The sequence below is a fragment of the Alosa sapidissima genome, chromosome 11 (assembly GCF_018492685.1).
Source record: "Alosa sapidissima isolate fAloSap1 chromosome 11, fAloSap1.pri, whole genome shotgun sequence".
Taxonomy (NCBI): Eukaryota; Metazoa; Chordata; class Actinopteri; order Clupeiformes; family Clupeidae; genus Alosa; species Alosa sapidissima.
Window position 1 is genome coordinate 36,283,873 of NC_055967.1, and position 20,258 is coordinate 36,304,130.

The 20,258-nt window shown below is 39.7% G+C and overlaps 1 protein-coding gene across 3 annotated transcripts; it reads left to right on the plus strand.

Annotated features, from left to right (window-relative positions):
- The first annotated feature begins 8,314 nt into the window (after nucleotides 1-8,314).
- LOC121723527 (cilia- and flagella-associated protein 100-like) lies at nucleotides 8,315-19,257 on the plus strand. 3 transcript variants are annotated; one of them, XM_042109291.1, is made up of 16 exons: nucleotides 8,315-8,336; nucleotides 8,636-8,711; nucleotides 8,843-8,911; nucleotides 9,080-9,171; nucleotides 9,929-10,091; nucleotides 10,187-10,254; nucleotides 14,624-14,787; nucleotides 14,882-14,962; nucleotides 17,058-17,236; nucleotides 17,317-17,398; nucleotides 17,498-17,591; nucleotides 17,859-18,010; nucleotides 18,103-18,238; nucleotides 18,358-18,560; nucleotides 18,698-18,791; nucleotides 18,950-19,257. In XM_042109291.1, the coding sequence occupies exons 2-16, from the start codon at nucleotides 8,663-8,665 to the stop codon at nucleotides 19,058-19,060; spliced, it is 1,737 nt and encodes a 578-aa protein (XP_041965225.1). In that variant the 5' UTR covers nucleotides 8,315-8,336; nucleotides 8,636-8,662; the 3' UTR covers nucleotides 19,061-19,257. The 3 variants fall into 3 exon arrangements, with proteins under 3 accessions (XP_041965225.1, XP_041965226.1, XP_041965224.1); XM_042109292.1 differs by having other exon boundaries at nucleotides 8,330-8,382; XM_042109290.1 differs by having other exon boundaries at nucleotides 8,336-8,476.
- Nucleotides 19,258-20,258: the final 1,001 nt, after the last annotated feature.

The window sequence follows — 20,258 nt, forward strand, 5'->3', positions numbered from 1 at the left end:
TTTGAATGTGTGAATATGTGTTTCTTTATGTCTATGTGTAAGTGTGTTCATGATGTGGATGTGTGTGTGATTGTAGCACTGTGTAATATCTCACTGAGGATATGAGCTCTCAGAGTGCAGTTGCCACAGACAAAGAGCCACCATCACACACCACCATCACCACCACACACCACCACCACCATCACCATCACACACCACAATCACCACCACCACACACCACCACCACATACCACCACACACCACCACCACATACCACAATCATCACCATCACACACCACCACACACCACCACCACATACCACCACACACCACAATCATCACCATCACCACCACCACACACCACCATCACCACCACACACCACCATCACACACCACCATCACCATCACACACCACAATCACCACCACCACCACACACCATCATCACCATCACACACTACCATCACCATCACACACCACAATCACCATCACACAACACCATCACACACCACAATCACCATCACACACCATCACACACCACAATCACCATCACACACCACAATCACCATCACACCACAATCACACACCACAATCACCATCACACCACAATCACCATCACACACCACAATCACCATCACACACCACCATCACCATCACACACCACCATCACCACACACCATCATCACCATCACACACTACCATCACCATCACACACCACAATCACCACCACCACACACTACAATCATCACCATCACACACCACCACCACACACCATCATCACCATCACACACCATCATCACCATCACACACCACCATCACACACCACAATCACCATCACACAACACCATCACACACCACAATCACCACCATCACACACCACAATCACCACCACCACCACACACCATCATCACCATCACACACCACCATCACCATCACACACCACCATCACCATCACACACCACAATCACCATCACACACCACAATCACCATCACACAACACCATCACACAACCTCACACACCACAATCACCATCACACACCACAATCACCATCACACCACAATCACCATCACACCACAATCACACACCACAATCACCATCACACACCACAATCACCATCACACACCACAATGACCACCATCCAACACCACAATCACCACCATCACACATCACAATCACCATCACACCAGGTACCAGACCCACCACTGAACACACTTCTCTGTAACACACACACACACAAACACATAACTACGCAAAACTGTCACATCCATAATGCCAACACAATGCCATGGTATTTAGTTGATGTTATGGATGTGACAGTTTTCGCATGGAATTGCCCAGCAGTAACTTCCTCTAGATATTTTTTTACAAATAGTGACATTTGAGATATGAAATTACATTTATAGAATCAATTTCAACAATGTTATATAGCCTAATAACAATAATACAATAGTAGGTGCAAAAATTACAACAGCCTCTGGTCCTCTGGTCTGATCCTCTGGTCACAGTGCTTAGTCCCTGGTGTCTGCACAGATGATAAACTGAAATCTTAGTAATGAACAGGGGTGCCTAAACTTCTACATAAAATTGTAATTAGTATTGGTATAGCTATAGATAACATGACTTACCTTGCCACCTGAAGTAGTAGAGCTCAACATTAGGCCTGAAACCTGATTTGATTTTCATTGTCAACTTAGATTGCAATGGGGATACTGCATCATAGTTATGCGAGGCTGCCCACCAACACTAAAGAAGTCCGTCATCAAGCAACACAGTGCAGTGAGGCACATAATATTCTTTTCAATGATTCTCATTACTGTACATTGGCATTCCACTTCAAACATTTAATACTCTTGTTTCAGGGCTTGAACAGTTTGCTGGTCTTTTCTCTTGTCGGATCTCTGATATGATTCGCAAATTGGAGGAAGTTACAAGAAACCTCATCCCTTGGCGTCCTAGGGAAACAATTCAGGCGACTATGCCACTAGCTTTTAAAACTAAATACCCCAAGACAACATGCATTTTGGATTGTAGCGAGAGCCTGTTACAAAAACCTAGACTCAAGAGGAGTCCTGTAGCCATTATTATTCCCATAATAGTGAAGTCTCTTGTAAGTATTGCTCCATGTGGATTGATAATGTTACAACCGGGTGATGAGGTCATGGCAGACCGTGGATTCACAATTAGAGACATACTCTTTGAAAAGAAAGTTAACCTAGTCATAACCTCATTCACAAAAAACTTAGCTACTGAAGAACAGGTCACTTCCACTAGAAGAATTGCAAATGTTAGAACACATGTGGACAGGGCCATCAGACGCTTAAACGTGTTTAAAATCTAATCACAAGTTGTGCCTATTTCCCTGGTCCCAAAAGTAGACAAAATTCTAAGTATATGTTCTGCCCTTGTGAATTTGCGGGGTGATCTCATTCGTGATGGATCGCAGTTGGTCACTTCATGCGTGTTTAAAACCGGAGGAGAACAGGGGGAGAGTTCAGTGCAGCTTCAAATAAACTCAAGAATTGTAATGTAGAAGTAATGAAAACACATTTAATATTTGTAACTGTTGAAATGTTGTCCATGTCAGACATTGTCAGTAGACATTTGATTTTTTTATCAACGTGAAATTAACTGCATTGTAATAACCATGAATTTCCATTTCATTGCTGTAAATTGAATTATTTTCAACAGTGGGCACTAACAATGACCCTTGGACCCTTTCCCCACAATTTCAATTTTACACTTTCCCCACAATTTCATCTCCCATCAAACTTAAGCCGCCCCGCAGCAAATTCATCAACAAGTTGAGGCAGCATGGATGAGTAGGCTAGTACAACGCTCTCAACCGCTTCACCTGTTCCGTGACAAACAGCTCATCGAATGGTACACTAAATACCAACTCTCATCTGGTGTCCAGATCATCAGTCTGGCTGCCTTGAGACCTGTGCAAAACATTATAGTTGGACTTGCATGTAATAGCCTCGGCTCGTTTCCTGAACCTCAAGTTTTCCATCCACTATCTTAGAATCACTAACTCTCTGAGATAACAGTTCACTGAGTGTCTGGTGATTTTCATTTGGGATGGAGCATTTAATCTCTTTAATTTAATTCTTGATAAGAAATAGAGGTTTTTGTTTGAGATGTGTCCACACTCTCTCTAAGTATTTGTGGGACTGATACTGTGGTGTGTTTGAGAGTTGTCTGCCAACTGCCCTATAGTCTCTCCCTCATACTTATCCTCTGCCTTGTGGTGCCTAGGCTAAAATGTATCTGGCTCAGTAGTCCAGTCATTTTAAGCCAAAATAGGGGTCAAGGTTGAACAAATTGCAAACTTAACTGATTTTGAATCCTCAATATGTCCTGAGTAAGGGAAAAAAAGCCTGAGAAATCCCGATAGAGGAAAGTTTAGAAAAAGGCCCAAATATACCCTATTCATGCGCCTATACAGTATTTTTCTCACGTGAATAGGGGGAAAAAATTAACCTTCACATATCACCATGAAAATTACTGAGTTGATTACTTACATCAAGACAAACAACAAATGTATTATACGTTTTTTGAAATTGTTTGTTAACATGGGCAAACAGGGCATAATGTAATTACATATAGATAATATAAATACCACAACGGAGCTAATAGTCCAGGCAAAGGTCTGACCCAAAACTAATTGCAACAGAATTTATTTTCACATTTTTATATTTCAATTGGTGATCTTCACACCATAGTAAAAGACCATGAAAATCCAGTTGGTGGAAATATGTTAAAATTAGGGTTGTTTTATGCATTATTCTTCAGCAAATACTGACAAAACTGTAATTAGAATGTTGTAGAATACACATTCTAAAGAATATCTGACCCCATCTAACTTAACATGGAATTTTAGAATCTTGCATTGTTGAGGAACATTCTTTTATTTTCAAAGAGTGAATTCCTTTGGCTTATTTCAGACTGGTTTGTTGCAAAATTGGTGTCTATTTTTACATTGTGGCCCTTTGAATCAATGGAAATGGTTGTTGAATCTTTAAATAGAGCCAAGTGGGTTTTTGCATGTAAGTGTTCCACAATGTGTAATCTGTACAAACACATAGTTAGGCATTATTCAGCCTAGGAAAGTGGTTTTGGTGTTCACGTAATCTGATTTAGAGGTCACTGAAACATACAGTATATCACACTAAAGTATCAGTCCATCATTTTGCAAGTCTTATAGTAATTGACCTCTTGCCCAGGGGTTGACTGATATACTGTCTGTCCAATCAGAGGGGGCTGTATGATGCCCCTTTACTTTGCACATTTTTTGTCTAAAACAATAATCGGACAGCACAGTATGTTTATGTTAGTGAATGCAGGAAAATTGTGAAGACAAAGTTGAAGATGGACATGATCATGTCCTAATTCGACAGAAGGGTGCAGATGGGATAACTGCAGTTAGCCTCCAAGTGACTATTGTTGTGACATCTGGCAAAAATGCTATACTAATAAATATAGTTTAAGAATAATAATTAACAATGCATGCCTATGCATGGGTCATGGTTTTACCAAAGTCATAGAACAGTCAAAACTATACATATTCTAAAAGTATATGCACTGTACATGAAATATAGCATCAATCAACTTATGTCCCATCTTCCTCCATACCATGCATAACACATACTCCTCTATTCTGTATAGGCGAATCAAGTGAACAGCTGATACATTTTGGTCTGCACTATTAATTTTGTGGCATGCTTGACTGAGCAGAACTGTGCATTACCTTTTTTGTCAGATCATGGAGAGATTTCAGGTGTACATATGTTATGGTGGTGTGGGTGATTGCTATTGAAATTTTAAAACAGAATTGTCCACTGGAATCAGAACTTAAACAACCCCTGAATTCAGGTGGGTGGGTATGAATTGGGTACAAATTGTAGCCCAAATTATTAAATGCACAAAAATATATTGTATATATATATATATATATATATATATATATATATATATACTGTTTTTTTGTTTTGCTAAAAAATTAAGATTAGATTCCCCATGCAAACTTTGAAATGGACAAACTGAACAATTATGTTGGTAGTGTTGCATATTGATATTAAAGTAGAAGAATCAGATGAAAATACAGTTGCTTAATATATAAAGACTTATAGGCCTACAGAATATTGATAATTTAAAAGTAAAAATCACATAGGCCTATTATTTAGGAGGACTACCCTCGCAAAAAAGGGGTGAGGGTCTGTTTGTTTCAAATGAGTAGCCCTCCATATGATTTTGGGTCTTCAGGTAGCCCTCATTCCCAAAAAGGTTGGAGACCCCTGGCCTACACTATCCAGGGAAAACAAATTAAACACCATAAACTATATATTTTCTATAAGCATATACCCTCTAGATGAGATATAATACCAGTTAAGACATGTATTATCTTCCTCCATGCCTTGGACAATTTGTTTGTCAAATGTTAGTTTTGGGTCACTATACATTACATTATGCCCTGTTTGCCCATGTTAACAAACAATTTCAAAAAACTTATAATACATTTTTTGTTTGTCTTGATGTAAGTAATCAACTCAGTAATTTTCATTGTGATATGTGAGGGTTAATTTTTTCCCCCTATTTGCGTGAGAAAAATACTGTATAGGCGCATGAATAGGGTATATTTAGGTCTTTTTCTAAACTTTCCCCTATTGGGATTCTTCGGGGCTTTTTTTCCCCTTACTCAGGACATATTGAGGATACAAAATCAGTTAAGTTTGCTTGTGTTGCAATTTGTTCAACCCTTTCTCCTAAAATGACTGGACTAAGACGCTTGAGCTTGGATGTCCCTTCATTCCATCTCCGCTGTATGTCAGTAGGCTACTGTGTGCAAGCTGTCTTTCCACTTACCACTGCATTCTGGACCTGAATCAGCCATAATGATATATTGTTGTTGATTACCTGTTTATAGGCTACATTAACTGCATTACACACTACAGTAGGCTACTGCAGAAATTCAATATGACACAGACATTAGGCTACTGCACTGTAATTAGAAAAAAAAATGCAGTTTAGCTGTATTTTTGTAAGGGGTATGTATATTGTTTTCAATAATTTACAGATTTAATGTGTAGCAAGATCGCTCTAACATACCTACCTTCCAAAAGACAGCATGGCTACAAGAGTTCCCTAGTCCTGCAATGCATGAACAGTCAGCCGACTGTTTCGATCAAAGATTCTAGAGCGGAGCAAGATAAATCAGTTACGTCATAGGCATGAAGTACGCTCTGAGCCTGACAGGGCGCCATTTTAATAAGCTCAGCGCAAAATTTCATATAGGCTACAGTTCCAATTCTATGAGCCCACCTGAACAGCTGTTTTTAACGTTGCCAGCTGTTTTTTTTTTCTTCTCGGTAATGAACTGCAAGAACTGACAGTGTGAAATGCCCGATTGATCTTTTTCCAAGTTTACACTGAATAAGGAGAGGTAAATAGGCCTATTATTTAGACAGAAGTAGCTATTGCACTGGTAAATAGATCACATAAATTCCCATTGAGAGACTGTATAGCCTACTGATAAGCTAGCTAGCAGGCAAACTAACTTAGTTAACGTTATATTATCACCATTTTTCTTTTTTCTACCTGTAGGCTATAAGTTAACCCTTTGTTCACGGCCTGCTTAAACACAGCGCACAGCTAAGATAGGCTATCAATCACTAATAAGGTCGAGATTTCACTCAAGCGTCTGATGTTCATAACTTAAATAAATGCAAATGGTAGGCCTAACACAACCGTGCTTGGCACTATTGTATCGTTTCCATGCAGTCAGAAACTCCCAAATTGTCCTGCTTGCCTATGTAAAATGCATATGACCACAGAAGTTCGTTTTCAAAAATCACTAGCCTATTTACAGGCTGCAGCCAACTTAAAACACGTCCAGATGAATCTAACCGTTTAACTTAATTTGTGCAATTATATGTTAATTAAAAACAATTTGCTTGAGTTAAATCCTCAAATTATGGCAGGGGTCTTTTCTTTACTTATAGGCTGCGTAAGCACATGCCTTTATTTAATTAAGCATTATTTACTTTTTATTATAGGCTGCGCAATTGTGCATCTTAAGCCTCTCGCAAGCTCAAAAGAGGGCAGCACGCGACTGAGCTTGAGAGCGACGTGAGACCCGTGGTGTAAATATTATCTTTCAGTGTTTTACAATGTCTTTGTAAATTAGGCCTAGCCTACGTTTAATTAAAAAGTGTTTCTTGCGTGCGTTCATTCTCTCACTCCCTCTCCAAAATGTTCCTGTTCTAGGCTGATCAAGTGCATGAACCCAGCATCGGTGTGCGCGTCACATGAATCACAATTGAGACAATAGATTGACCATCTTGTACAACAGCAAAGCCTTATCATAGGCATGTTACATTCATGACATGAAAAATGGAACTTATAGAACGAAAATGACAAATTAGGCAGTCGGCTAAACGTTTTAAACTTGCGCAAAACTGATTAACCCAGTTGCATCGCATAAATCAAAACACAAATTGAAGCAACACTGACCATTGGACAATCCTATCACAAAACCTTTCCATAGGCATTCAACTTTTATGACATAAGAAGTGGAATATGAACGCATTTCATCACACCTGACAATTAAACGGAGCTGTGGCTGTTCGCGATTTGACTGATTCTTGAGGTTTCAGCGCAGTGTTGACTTGCATGCGCGTCTTTTTAAGATGGTGAGCGTAAACGAAGGAAAGCCCTCTAATCGGACGGGCAAGACTGACTACGCGTAGGCCTATGTCAAACAGATGGTTTCTCTTCGATCTCCACAAATTAAGCTACAGTTAATTCCTTAGCCGTTTGAATAAATTTGCGTTTGCGATTGACAACGCAACAGACAACGTTGTGATAAATAGGGTATAATACTAACTTTGTTCAAAACTGATACATTCAAGTTGACTTTGCTAAGTTGTGTACTACCGCGCCAGTTGAAGTCTGCATGAACAGTATTGCACAAGCCACCGTTTTGATTTGCTTGCTTTGGGGAGATGCAGGCTGAACCCGTTTGAGGCGAGAGAATGCGTGCTAGCCTAGGCTACACTACGCACATCTCTATGAAATAATGTAGCCTAGGCTGTCAAGGCTAATCCATATTTTAAATAAGCAATCATGGAGACAATAGGCTATATGAGTAGGCCTAGGCCCAATGCAGGAATGATTCATCTTAGTTAACTATAGAATCTTTGAGTACGTTACTAGCTAGTAATCAAGGATCTTTGATAGAACGTACTCAAAGATTCTATAGTTAACTAAGATGAATCATTATCTTGCGCGTGGCGCTCTAGAATCTTTGGTTTCGATTAGGCCTCGACCTTATTCTACGTTGCCATAGCGATTCATGGGAAAGGTTAAAGTTCGGGAAAGTTGTCAATAATAAATATTTATATGCACATGTCAGTGACGGTTATACAAAAGGCGACCTTGATATTGCAATCTGTGTTAGAATGCTTTTGTAGTTTGCCTTAATTACTGAGGAGAAATATTTATGTAAGAAAGTTATGCTAGTTGACAGCTAGCGTTAACGTTAATTGTGCTCATGAACGTCAAATTCACCTATCTGGCAAACTCTAAAATCACTAATGTTAGCTCAATTTTCTGTATGATTATGCTAATGTTGTTGTCCTAATGTTTACTTTTCTTTTCCAGGAAGCTAAACGGTAACGTCAAAACACTATGAAGAAACATTTTAATGTCTCACTGGCTGTGCCTGTGATGAAAAAAGGTAACATGAGCCAAAGTAAAATGTCATAAGTTAGGCTACTGTCATTTTCACTAAAAGTCACACATTGTGCGCCTTCTCATGCTTGGCAAGCGATCTTACCATTGATTTGGTTTATTTGCCATTGTCATCAGGAACGGGGAAGACTGTAGCAACATCAAATGACTATAATTATCTCTTAAGAAGGTTCGGCCTTGCTTCAGGTAGGCTAAACATCTACATGATATTTTCACTTGACAATGTTTGGCCAGAAATGCATAGATGAACAGGAGTAATACACGAATAGGAGTAAGCTTAATACATTCTTCCTTTTTGTCAGTGAAAGATCAAGTACTTCCTTGCATTTCTTGTTGATATTGTACACCATGCAGATAAGAAGACAGAGTCTCAAAACCCATTTGTTGTTCCCACGGATATTGACATTTTCAAAAGAAGAGTAGAAGAAAGCCATGAGAAACAGCAAGTAGGCCTACTGAATTTTTTCCTCTTCAATTAATTTTCTTTATTTTTAATCTCCTGGGCCAAGGCTATAGATAGTCTATTCAGCCAAGGCAGGACACTGCACACTTTTCTTAACATCAGTATTGTTTTGACATCACATTAGCTTCAGAAGCTCAAAAAATAAGATAAAGCATTTACTTCTATTTGCAGAGTTCAAATTAGAACATTGGACATCTAAGATACATTTATTTATTTATTTTGAACATAGTTTTGGCCTCAGATAGGACAGTGATGAGTGACAGGACATGAGTGGCAGAGAGAGCTGGGGTAGGATGTGGTCCATGTGGTACAAACGCTGCAGCCTCTTGCCCTGCAGCACCCAGATCAAAGCATTTGGGTCATTCTGTGTCAGATCAGACTGAATCCAGAAAGAGTCAGTCTCAAATTTTGCTCAGAGTTTGTCTGCTTAATGTGTTTTGTAAATCCAATGGATTTCATTTTTTTCACCCTTAGTTATACACTTTTAGTTATTACACTCTCAGTAATGTCTTGTCTTGTAGCCAGTTGTGCCTCAGTGCCCCCCGAAGACATAGGATATGAACAAAAATACTTTACAGGCCTTTGTTTTGATACCCATTTATGATGTAGACAAGGGTTGATCAAAATTAGAGATGGTGCAGCAAGAACCTTATCTGATTTGACAAGAAATGATGCATTTATGGTCCCTAATTTGTTTGTAGTTTGAGTGAAGCAATAACACTACATCTGATGTCTTTTAGGAGAAAGTATTTCAGAGCAAACTGCCTGTTCATGAGAAGACCACCCTGCTTTACCGCCGCAGATGCCACTCTGCCCCATTACGGGAGCTCAGGGAGGAGCCGGAATATGAAACAAACCGATCCAAAAGAGATAAAGCCAAATGGACAACAGTTATTTCAAATGGCAAGAATGTCTGATATTTGACTTTCGAAAAACTATAGATCACGTCCTGAGATATTACCCCTTACCCTCCTGTGTGTTCATTCCCATTCTGATAGGCCGCTGTAAAGAGAAGGAAAGCATACAGGATTATAAAGATGAACAAAAAGAAATGTTCATGGCGCAGGTAAGGTCTCTTGGTGTTTTAAGCCGCCAACATCGTCTTCCAGGCACTAGGGTTAGGCAAGGGTTAGGGTTAAAGCGTAACTTTCGCCAAAATGCATCCTAGGGTGTTTTTGTGAATGTACCCGAGTAGTCTGGACCAAACATTGAAAAAAGGCCTCAGAAAAGAGGCAGTAGGCATTTTTGAGGAAAAGTTGTTATACAGCATTTTTAGATAGTTCAAAGGGTCCTAAATACAAATCCACCATATAACATTTTTTTTAGGTCACAAGTTTCTCAGACTTTTCCTTCAAAAATGGATGCCTTTAGCCTAGAAATCTAGACGCGCCCTAGCGGCTAGTCTAGCAACTCTCCGTTGGCTTGTGAGCTCCAGAAATCGAAACTTAATCAGGACATTGAAATTGTGTATAGAGTCGTTTGGTGGGCTTAACATAATGATTGATGGCAGAGTTGCAACGGTTTGGCTTGAATTCCCTGCTACTTGAAAACAAATATCCTATTGCGTCCTATTGCGTGCAGAGGGAATTTGAAAGACAACTGATTATCCCGCCCCTCGGACTGAGCACTGCGAACGGTGAGTGTCCAGACCCTACATTTTAATGTGGGTCTGGCTCGCCAGGCTAGGATGCCTTGCTCTCAGGCGAGAAAATACTGGTAGATAGGGTAAAAATGTAAACCTTTATGGATCACCACAAAACTTTCCCAGTTTGTCACTTACATTAAGACAAGTATTTTTTGTATTACAAGTTTTCTGAAATGTAATGTTTAAATATGCAAATGAGGCTTAATCTACTGAAATATGCGCTAATATGCACACATTTCCAAACTTGACACGTACACATTGGATGAAGCATCAATTGCATTTTGCAAATTGTTATACAGCATTTTTAGACAGTTCAAAGGGTCCTAAATACAAATCCACCGTATAACATTTTTTTTAGGTCCCCAGTTTCTCGGAATTATCATTTAAAAATGGATGCCTTGCTCTTAGGTGAGAAAATACTGGTAAATAGGGAATTTTTTTTTAACTTCTATGTATCACCACAAAACTTTCCCAGTTGGTGTCTTACATTAAGACAAGTATTTTTTGTATTACAAGTTTTTTGAAATGTAATGTAATGTTTAATTATGCAAATTAGGCTTAATCTACTGAAATATGCGCTAATGCACACATTTCCAAACTTAGGCTAGGGGTACTACTATGATCGCATCAAAATGGCTAGTTTTAAAATACTAAGGCAGGGGTATGCACCAACTTCCTAAACCAGTAAAAACGGAGTTTGATCCCGGAAACTTTGTAGTCACCGCTTCAACCAAGTGGACCCTGATCATAGTCAGGAGTGGCTATGGTGTATTGGAAAGAAAGGCGGAGGCATTGTTGGAAACACAAAGACATCCTCAGCACTAAGTAGGTGGGCTCTGTCTTTCAACCTCCAATCCAGTCTTGCCCATGACACTAAAGTTGCTTTTGGCCAGTGACCAGATGATAACTACATCCATAGTGAAACGACAAAAGTTCGAATGAAACGGGACAATGCAGATGAAGATGCTTTGCTTGCAGTCTTGCAGAGGTTTGGCCTTTTCTTTGCCAACCTGTCCCAGACCCTGCAACACATTGCAAACAAAGACTTGGCCACGCAGGATATTGAAAGTGAGCTGTTGACAGCACCACAGAAAGGTCAAAGTCAATTAGATACATTTGTTGTTGAGAGGCTGTTGCCATCTGGGGGAGGGGGGGGGAGTCTCGTTCAGGGTCAAACTTAAAAAGAACAAGTATTTAACGTTTGCGTCCTTGTTTGAAGTTAAGAAGTCAGATCTAAAAACTGGAAAGGTGAAAACTGTCAAGGCAGACTGAAACATTGATGCATATGATGCAGGGCGCCCAGTCAATCTTGACAGCATTATGATGCATGAACTATTTGTTGTGCCCTTGTCTCTGGCAGATGTAAATGGACAGCTTCGTTCAGGTTCAAAGGCAGTGTTTACTAAGATTCTAGCTGCTGGCATTCCATGTCCCAACCACCTTGATAACAGAGACCTTTGGGATGAACCAATGCTCATCATTGATAGTCAAGCTCTGGTCATTGCCATTGGAAAGCCACAAGCAGAAAGAGTTTTGGAGACCTGTTCACAGAAGTGGAGCACAATTCCAGCGAATTGATGTTTTGTTTGATCGCTACCACACACATTCTATCAAAAGTGGAACACGAAAGCGCCGTGGAAGAGACTTGGAGAGCAGAGATTTGCCTCTTCCTGCAAAGTGGGAGAACTTTATTGCTCATGCAGACAACAAGGCTGATCTTGCACACTTTTTATCCCAACAGCTGATTGTTGGAGCTCCAGCAAATAAGATCATAGTTGCTGCAGGTGGCTTCAGTGATGAAGAGAGAGTTGAAGCCTCTAATTTAACCTTTAACACTGACTGCTTGGAAGCCAAGCATGAAGAAGCAGACACAAGAATTGTTCTTCACTGCATTAGAAGCAACACATCAAATATTGTTGTCTCAGCAAGAGACACCGACATCTTGGTACTGCTGATGGCCCATTTCCACATGATCTGGATGAAGGCAGGTACAGCAAAGGACAGGAAGTACATTCCAGTTCATGCCATAGTGGAACATTTGCAGATGGAACCACAGGTCCTCGATCTGCTTCCAGGTTTTCATGCGCTTGACTGGAAGTGACTTCGTACATTGCTGGACGCACAAAAAAAAACATGTTGGGATGTATTTGTACAGCATCATCATCTGTTAAAGGGGCTTGGTGAAGGTCCTGATTTTAGTGAACTCACCATTCAGAATGTAGAACATTTTTTCTGCAAACTGTATGGAGCAATGAATGTTGACAACATCAACGACGTTCAAGTAGGCATGTTTGTGAAGGGCATGACAATAGAAAGACTGCCACCAACCAGAGATTCTCTCTACTTCCACATTCAGCGTTCTCACTTCCAGGCTTTGGTCTGGCGGCAGGCCCACATGCAGCAGCCAATTCTGCCACCCCCTGAGACCATGGGATGGAAAATGGAGGAAAGTTCACTTGTTCCTCAACTCATGTCACTACCTCCGGTTCCGGATGCTTGTGAGGAGTTTATCTCCTGTGGTTGCACCAAAGGATGCAAGACAGCTGCAGTTGTAAGCCTAACCCATGTACTGCTGCTTGCAAATGCAGAATGTCATGTGATACTTGTATGAATCAATAATAAGTTAAAATAACATTTCAGAAAACTGAGTTTTACGGTGATATCTATGTTTTTTTTTTTTTTTTTTGCCTCATTCATACAGTGGTGTTTTGAAAGTGTCTGAGACGCATATTGTTTCAGTACAAAATATTAAGAACTGGTACCCTAATGAATATGTTATATAGTGGATTTATATTCAGGAGACATTGAACCTTCAAAATATCATGTATAACAACTTTTACCCTCAAATGGCTTCATCCAATGTGTACGTGTCAAATTTGGAAATGTATGCATATTAGCGCATATTTCAGTAGATTAAGCCTCATTTGCATATTTAAACATTACATTTCAGAAAACTTGTAATACAAAAAATACTTGTCTTAATGTAAGTGACAAACTGGGAAAGTTTTGTGGTGATACATAAAAGTTTAAAATTTGACCCTATCTACCAGTATTTTTCTTGCCTGAGTACAAAGCATCTACTGTATTTTTGAATGAAAATTCCGAGAAACTGGGGACCTAAAAAAAATGTTATATTGTGGATTTGTATTAAGGACAATTTGAACTATCTAAAAATGCTGTATAACAACTCCAGAATCCTGAAATCTGGTCCTGACTAGAGTCAAACTTTTGTTTAACATCCGAAGCTCCACTTTTAAACTTGTCCGTGTTGTCGTTTTCGGGTCAAATGGCCTTTTTGAATGGGAATCGTAGGGGCGTCCAAAACCTTTCTTTTTAGTAAACTGTGGACACGAACAATGTTCTCAATGCTCGAGTTCATGTGTAGAGACACTGATGATACTTTGATCAAAGTTTCATGTTGTGTCGAGCCTTCTTAGTGTTTTAAAAATAGTGATTTTGACGAGATCATGTATCAAAATAGTAGTGCCCCTATGATTCCCATTCAAAAGGCCATTTGACCCGAAAAACGACAAAGCGGACAACAGGACGAGCTTAAAAGTGGCGCTTCGGATGTAATTATGCTTTTAAACAAAAGTTGGACTCGGGTACATTCACAAAAACACCCTAAGATGCATTTTGGCGAAAGTTACGCTTTAAGGTTAGGGTTAGGTGCCTTGAAGTCGACGGGCTTAAAACACCATCAAGCGCAGGTAAGACTGAGGAGAATAAGTATCATACTTTCTCTTTGGACAAATCTGTGAACACCCCCTGAACGGTATTTCCCTCACAGTATGCATTGGCAGTTAAAAAAGAAACCATTCGAAAGATGAAGAGAGACTCAGAGCATGCAATGCGCAAAATGAAACAGGCAGAACTGGATCTTGAGGAGGATGCAGTGGCCTTTGAGGAATTCCTCAAACTAAACGATCAAAGTTCTGTGGAGGCTGTAAAACTGTCAGTATTCCAGTTGCTATTCCACCATTTGAGATCATGTCCTTTTCTCTGTCTTTTTTTTTTCTTTTTCAAAATGATCATTTGTGCTCCTTAGGGCAGAGAAGGAAACTATGGCTAAATTGGAGAAAACCGCAGAGATTAAAAAAGTGACGTCAGAAATGATGACTGTCAAAAGGTATGTTTGCACACATTGTACATTTTGCAAGACTTTATGACTAGAATGCCTGTGTTGTAGCAGTTCAAATACTAGTAGATCCAACTTGTGACAAAGACTTTCTTCAAGAAACAGCTATTAGTTTTTTTTTTTTTGCCAATCTGCAATAAAGATTCTTACCAATAGCTTTTTTACTATGTGTTCCTGTAGTGTGTAGCAGCACCTCTCAATTTATCCACGGCCGAATCCGCGGGGAAACGCCAGGAGAGCCAATCAAGTTTGGGGTCCCTCTGGGCTAGCCTAGAAATCTAGACGCACCCTAGCAGTAGCAAATGTGATTTGCAGCCAGGGTAGTCTAGCAACTCTCCGTTGGCTTGCGAGCTGGAAAAATGTAACTTTGATCAGGCCAATCACATCGTGTATAGAGTCTGTGGGCGGGCTTAACATAATGATGGCAGAGTTTGCGACGGTTCCGTGTGAATTCCCTGCTACTTGAAAACAAAGAAGATGGATGCTGCTGCTGGCGAAGAATGTGACACGAGTTAAGCTTTTTTTTAAGTTAAATCAACTAGCTCCGCTGGTGGAAAAACGCATGGGACTCAGGAGTTGTAGCGCTATTCTATTGCGTGCAGAGGGAATTTGAAAGACAACCGCTTATCCCGGCCTTTGGATTGAGCACTGCGAATGGTGAGTTCCCAGACCCTACATCTTGATGTGGGTCTGGCTGGTCAGACTAGAACTGGGTGAAAATAATGAAAAACATTTTTTTTTACCAATTATTGCTTTTGAGATGTCTAACTAGGTGTTTTCAGGGGTGCTAACAAACCTCATCCAACTCCCCTGTTCTCCCTCACTCCTGTTCTCATGTGGCTGGTGGATGTTCTGGAGTTACCATGACAGTTCCCAGCACACTACACTTGACTCCTGGCTTTTTACAGCAGCACCTGAGAGTGTCACAGTCCCCTGCACACCTGCAGCTGACAAACTTCAGAAGGTAGTCCTGTGCAATGGGATTTGTTGTAGGGACTGGTGCATAACCTTGTTGTCTTGTATCCATAGATATAAACAAGAAGAACAAGGTTATGCACCAGTCCCTACAACAGATAGAAACAAGAAGAACAAGGTTATGCACCAGTCCCTACAACAGATCCCATACTACCTTCTGGAGTTTGTCAGCTGCAACTGTGCAGGGGACTGTGCCACTCAGGAGGTGCTGTAAAAAGGAGTCACGTGTAGTGTGGTGGGAACCGTCATGGTAACATCAACCAGCCAGATGATAACAGGGAGGTTACAGTGAGGGAGATGCAGGGGAGTTGGATGAGGTTTGTTCAATTTTAAACTGATTAAAGAAGTTTTGTTTTGTAATTGTTCAATAAATCCACTTTTTATGGATTTTTCTATGGACTTGGAGTCATTTTTTTGGAGTCACTAATGGCTGGAATAGATTCAGCACCCCTAAAAACCCATAGTTAGACATCTCAAAAGCTAATATTGGTAAAGAAAAATGTTTTTCATTATTTTCGCCCAGTCCCTCTGGGCACCCGAAACTTGATTGGCTCTCCAGGCGTTTCCCCGAAGATTTGGCCGTGGATAAATTGGGAGATGTTACTAGACCCCTACAGAAACACATACTAAAAAAAGCTATTGGTAAGACATTTTTTTGTAGATTGGCAAAAAAAGGCCTAACTTTCCCTAACTATATAGGTTTACACCATCAAAATAAACAGCTATATAGAATAATATTAACATATGTAATTGATTTAACATGTTGGCTGCTGAATTGATTCCTGGGTCTATTGCGATTGTAATTGAAGTGGTTGAGTATTTGTGGCTTTTTAAGTAGGATTCATGTCTTGCTGTTTTTAAAGGCCAGGCATTATGTTCTGTAATTTAGTGTAATGTGAAGAGAACGGACTTTTCCTTAAATAAGTTTCTTCACTCAGATTAAATCCCTGCCCGCACTGTAGCTTTACACCAATCTGTTTGATATGGTTTGTTAACATATATTCATTTTAATTACAAATCCAAGGGTGTAGATATCTCACATTTTAAACAAAGTCTTATTTAAAAGGTTGAATGACCTTGTCTAAGAACTGTTGTCATGTTTATCTGTCAGTGACATTTCGAGGCACCAGGAGGTGCTAAATGAGTACGGAATATACAGGAAGTTCCTCACAGCTTTGGCGCCGCCCGAGTGGAGAGACGAGCAGAAGCGCAAAAGAGAGGAAAGGAGATGGGTGAAGTTATCTGGGCTGAGAGATGAGGCCGTTCACCAACATCTGCAATCTGCCAAAGGTGCTCTTAGCAACCTTAATAATCACCTATGAGTTGGACGTAAATACATGGTTGACCAGCGGTGCCATTTGTTTATACAGGGGATAAGCAACCAAGCATGGCCCTTACAAGACAAAATTCAAAGATGTTGAAGACAGTGCCGACTAGACCTTCCATGAATACGTGAGCATTTGTTATTTTAGTGTATGACTGGTGAATATAAATGGTATATTTTTGAGTAATTTCTACATATATGTGAGAATATTTTTTGTCTGACTGCAGAAGAAGACCGTCTGGTCTTCAAGGGAAGAAAAACTCACTTCCTGAAATAGCTGAGGAACCAAAATATGAATCTGATGTTTTTGAGAGCGATGAGGTATATTTTTAATAGACAAGCTTCAGAGCAAAGACTGTAGAGTACATGACCGGAGGTGTGGAGATGTGATGTGATGTGATGTACAGATTACAGCACTGTTTTAATATCTACGTACTATTGTAAAGAAGTCCTGTAGATACAGTCCTTTTTGTTTCAGTATAATACAGTTTCAGCTGTCATGAGTAATGTGAGGAAGGCCCCATAATGAAGCCATTCCTGTCTTGATTACTATTTCATAACGAAGAAACTCTTGATTACTATTTCAAGGAGCCTGAGATCTACTTCACAGACCTGCAAGAGATGCTGAATATCTTGGCTGACTTGGAGGAACAAAATCTCTCCTACATCCAGAATTTTCAGGAGACAGAGGAGGCAACGGAAGAGTTCCGCTGTCAAGTTCTAATGACACAGAAGAAAATGTGAGTGTTCTGAGTTGACAAATTATTATAAGAGCAATTTCATTTTGTAATGGACTATTCTCCTCACTTTAACTGCATCTTTCATCACCAAGGAAAAGTCAGACGGAAATACTTGAGAAACAAATTGAAATTATTCAGGCTGCCATTGAGAGAGAAAAGGAGAAGACCCAAGAGTTACAACTGAAGTCAAAAATCTTCTCTTTTGGGGAGTTCAGAGCTGATAAACAGGTCTTCTGGCCAGAAAAAAAAAGAACAAAATATATAGATTTAACAGCCATTACAAATGGACCATACAAAGATGTCATGGTGTAAAAAATCTGACCTATTTGTTTTATATCCCCTCACAGGATTCTATGCTTGATCAGCTTCATAAAAAAGTGAGGGAGGTCTACATAAGCTGTGTTGGGAACGTGGACTGTAAGATCAGCACAGTACAAATGCTTGCCAGAATAGAGCACAAAATGCTCGAGATGCTGGAATGCCTCGAGCTCCAGCCACAAGACAAGTTGAAAATGCTGAAGGCTGCTAGAGAGAAGGAAACCAGAATGAGGTAACACATTGAAGCAGTGCTGTTTTTTTACCTTGAATTTTAGCTTATGAATTGTGAACACATATTTCAAGGTGAGACAATAAATGATAACTATTATGTCTATTTCTCTATCGTTGTTTCCCCCACTACTAACCAAGACTGAGGGAGGAGAAGGCCCGCTTAAAGCAACAGCATCAGGAGGAGAGGATCAGAGTAGCCCTGGAGAGAGCCACACGTGCTGCCAAAAAATGGGTCTGTTTTCCACTTCAAAATGCACCAGTACTCCGTGCTATCAGCAGATTGAACAGAAGTGCTTCAAAGTATCAGTACACCAGATCCTTGGGTTTGCACGTAATGAATTCAAATGACTGTGCAGATGAGTCATCTGTATTCTCTTGTGATCTCTTTAGGCTGGTAGAAAACTGATGGGACGATCTGAGCCCCCTGCGATCAAGAAAAATGATCAAAATCATTTGATGACAACAAAAGAACAGGAGGATTTGTTGTATTTCTTTTCTTAATTTACGACGTGCAAATAGCAAGCAAGCGTAGTAACTTTGTGATATATTTTAACTCACGCAAGTCAGTTCAAATGTACTGTGTGTAGTTTTCTTTATAGTATTGTACTACGATATGTTCAATCTGGCTCAGTTGTGTACAAGAATAGATCTACTCAGGATCTGCTACTGTTAAGTATTAAAGGCTTTTAGAGTTTGGACTTCTGCCGTTTACTTCTTCAATTTTACCAGTGTGATCAAGAGTGCATCTTGTTCCAAGTAACCAACTTTTCTTTGCCATGTGCCACATTTGTGTGATTTTTTTTCAGGTTAGTTTAATTTTCATATAAAATATGACATTCATAGAAAAGTATTTACACAGAGCTATGCTAAGAAACTCTTAATGAAGCCTCCATCATATTTCACATATTTAGAAGGGAGGAGGCTCCATAACTACTAGTGACAATCACCTGTGATTAAACATTATGATGTGTATGGAGGGTAACACCTTAGACTGGTAAACAAAACTAGTTTGATCACTGACGATTGTGATACCTTTCCAACACTTTGAAATCTTTGGTCTAGCCTAACCAATCGCATTATTCAGGGATTCATAGTTACTTCCTACTTCGCCTAAACTTTACAAACTGACACTAAACAGCATTGGCAGTCAGGAAGCAATGTATGAGGGCCTACCTTTGCTGTAAATGAATGTACACGTGACGGAAACAATCTGGGGCCGTGGTCTGTAAGATGAAGTTTACTAAAACATGCAGCGAAAAAACAGTTGCACTAAATTCAAAACAGTTTGTTTTTAAGATTACCCATTTAAAGTACCCCCCTATAGAGCCACATGAGCTATCTGGCTAAGCCTATAACTGTTTAACATGGTACGGCTTATACAAGGTATTATTTGAAAGATCAAGACTGAAGGGGTGGAAATCACATGGAAAAAAACACCTTCTGCACCTAGTGTATCTAGTAATATTACCTGATGAGTATACAGTAGATGTAGAAAATTAAGAAATATCAAAATACTTTTCTGCACAATTTCCAGTAGGCTGCTATAAAATGTCATGTGCCATTTATTTAGTGTTAACTCATTTACTATCATGCTTACAAAGGTCAGCCTCAATATACAAAATACATTTAACATTGCAAACATTAAAGATCATTGCATTAGGCTTCGGTGTGCTGTTAAGTTTAACACAGGGATGTCAAA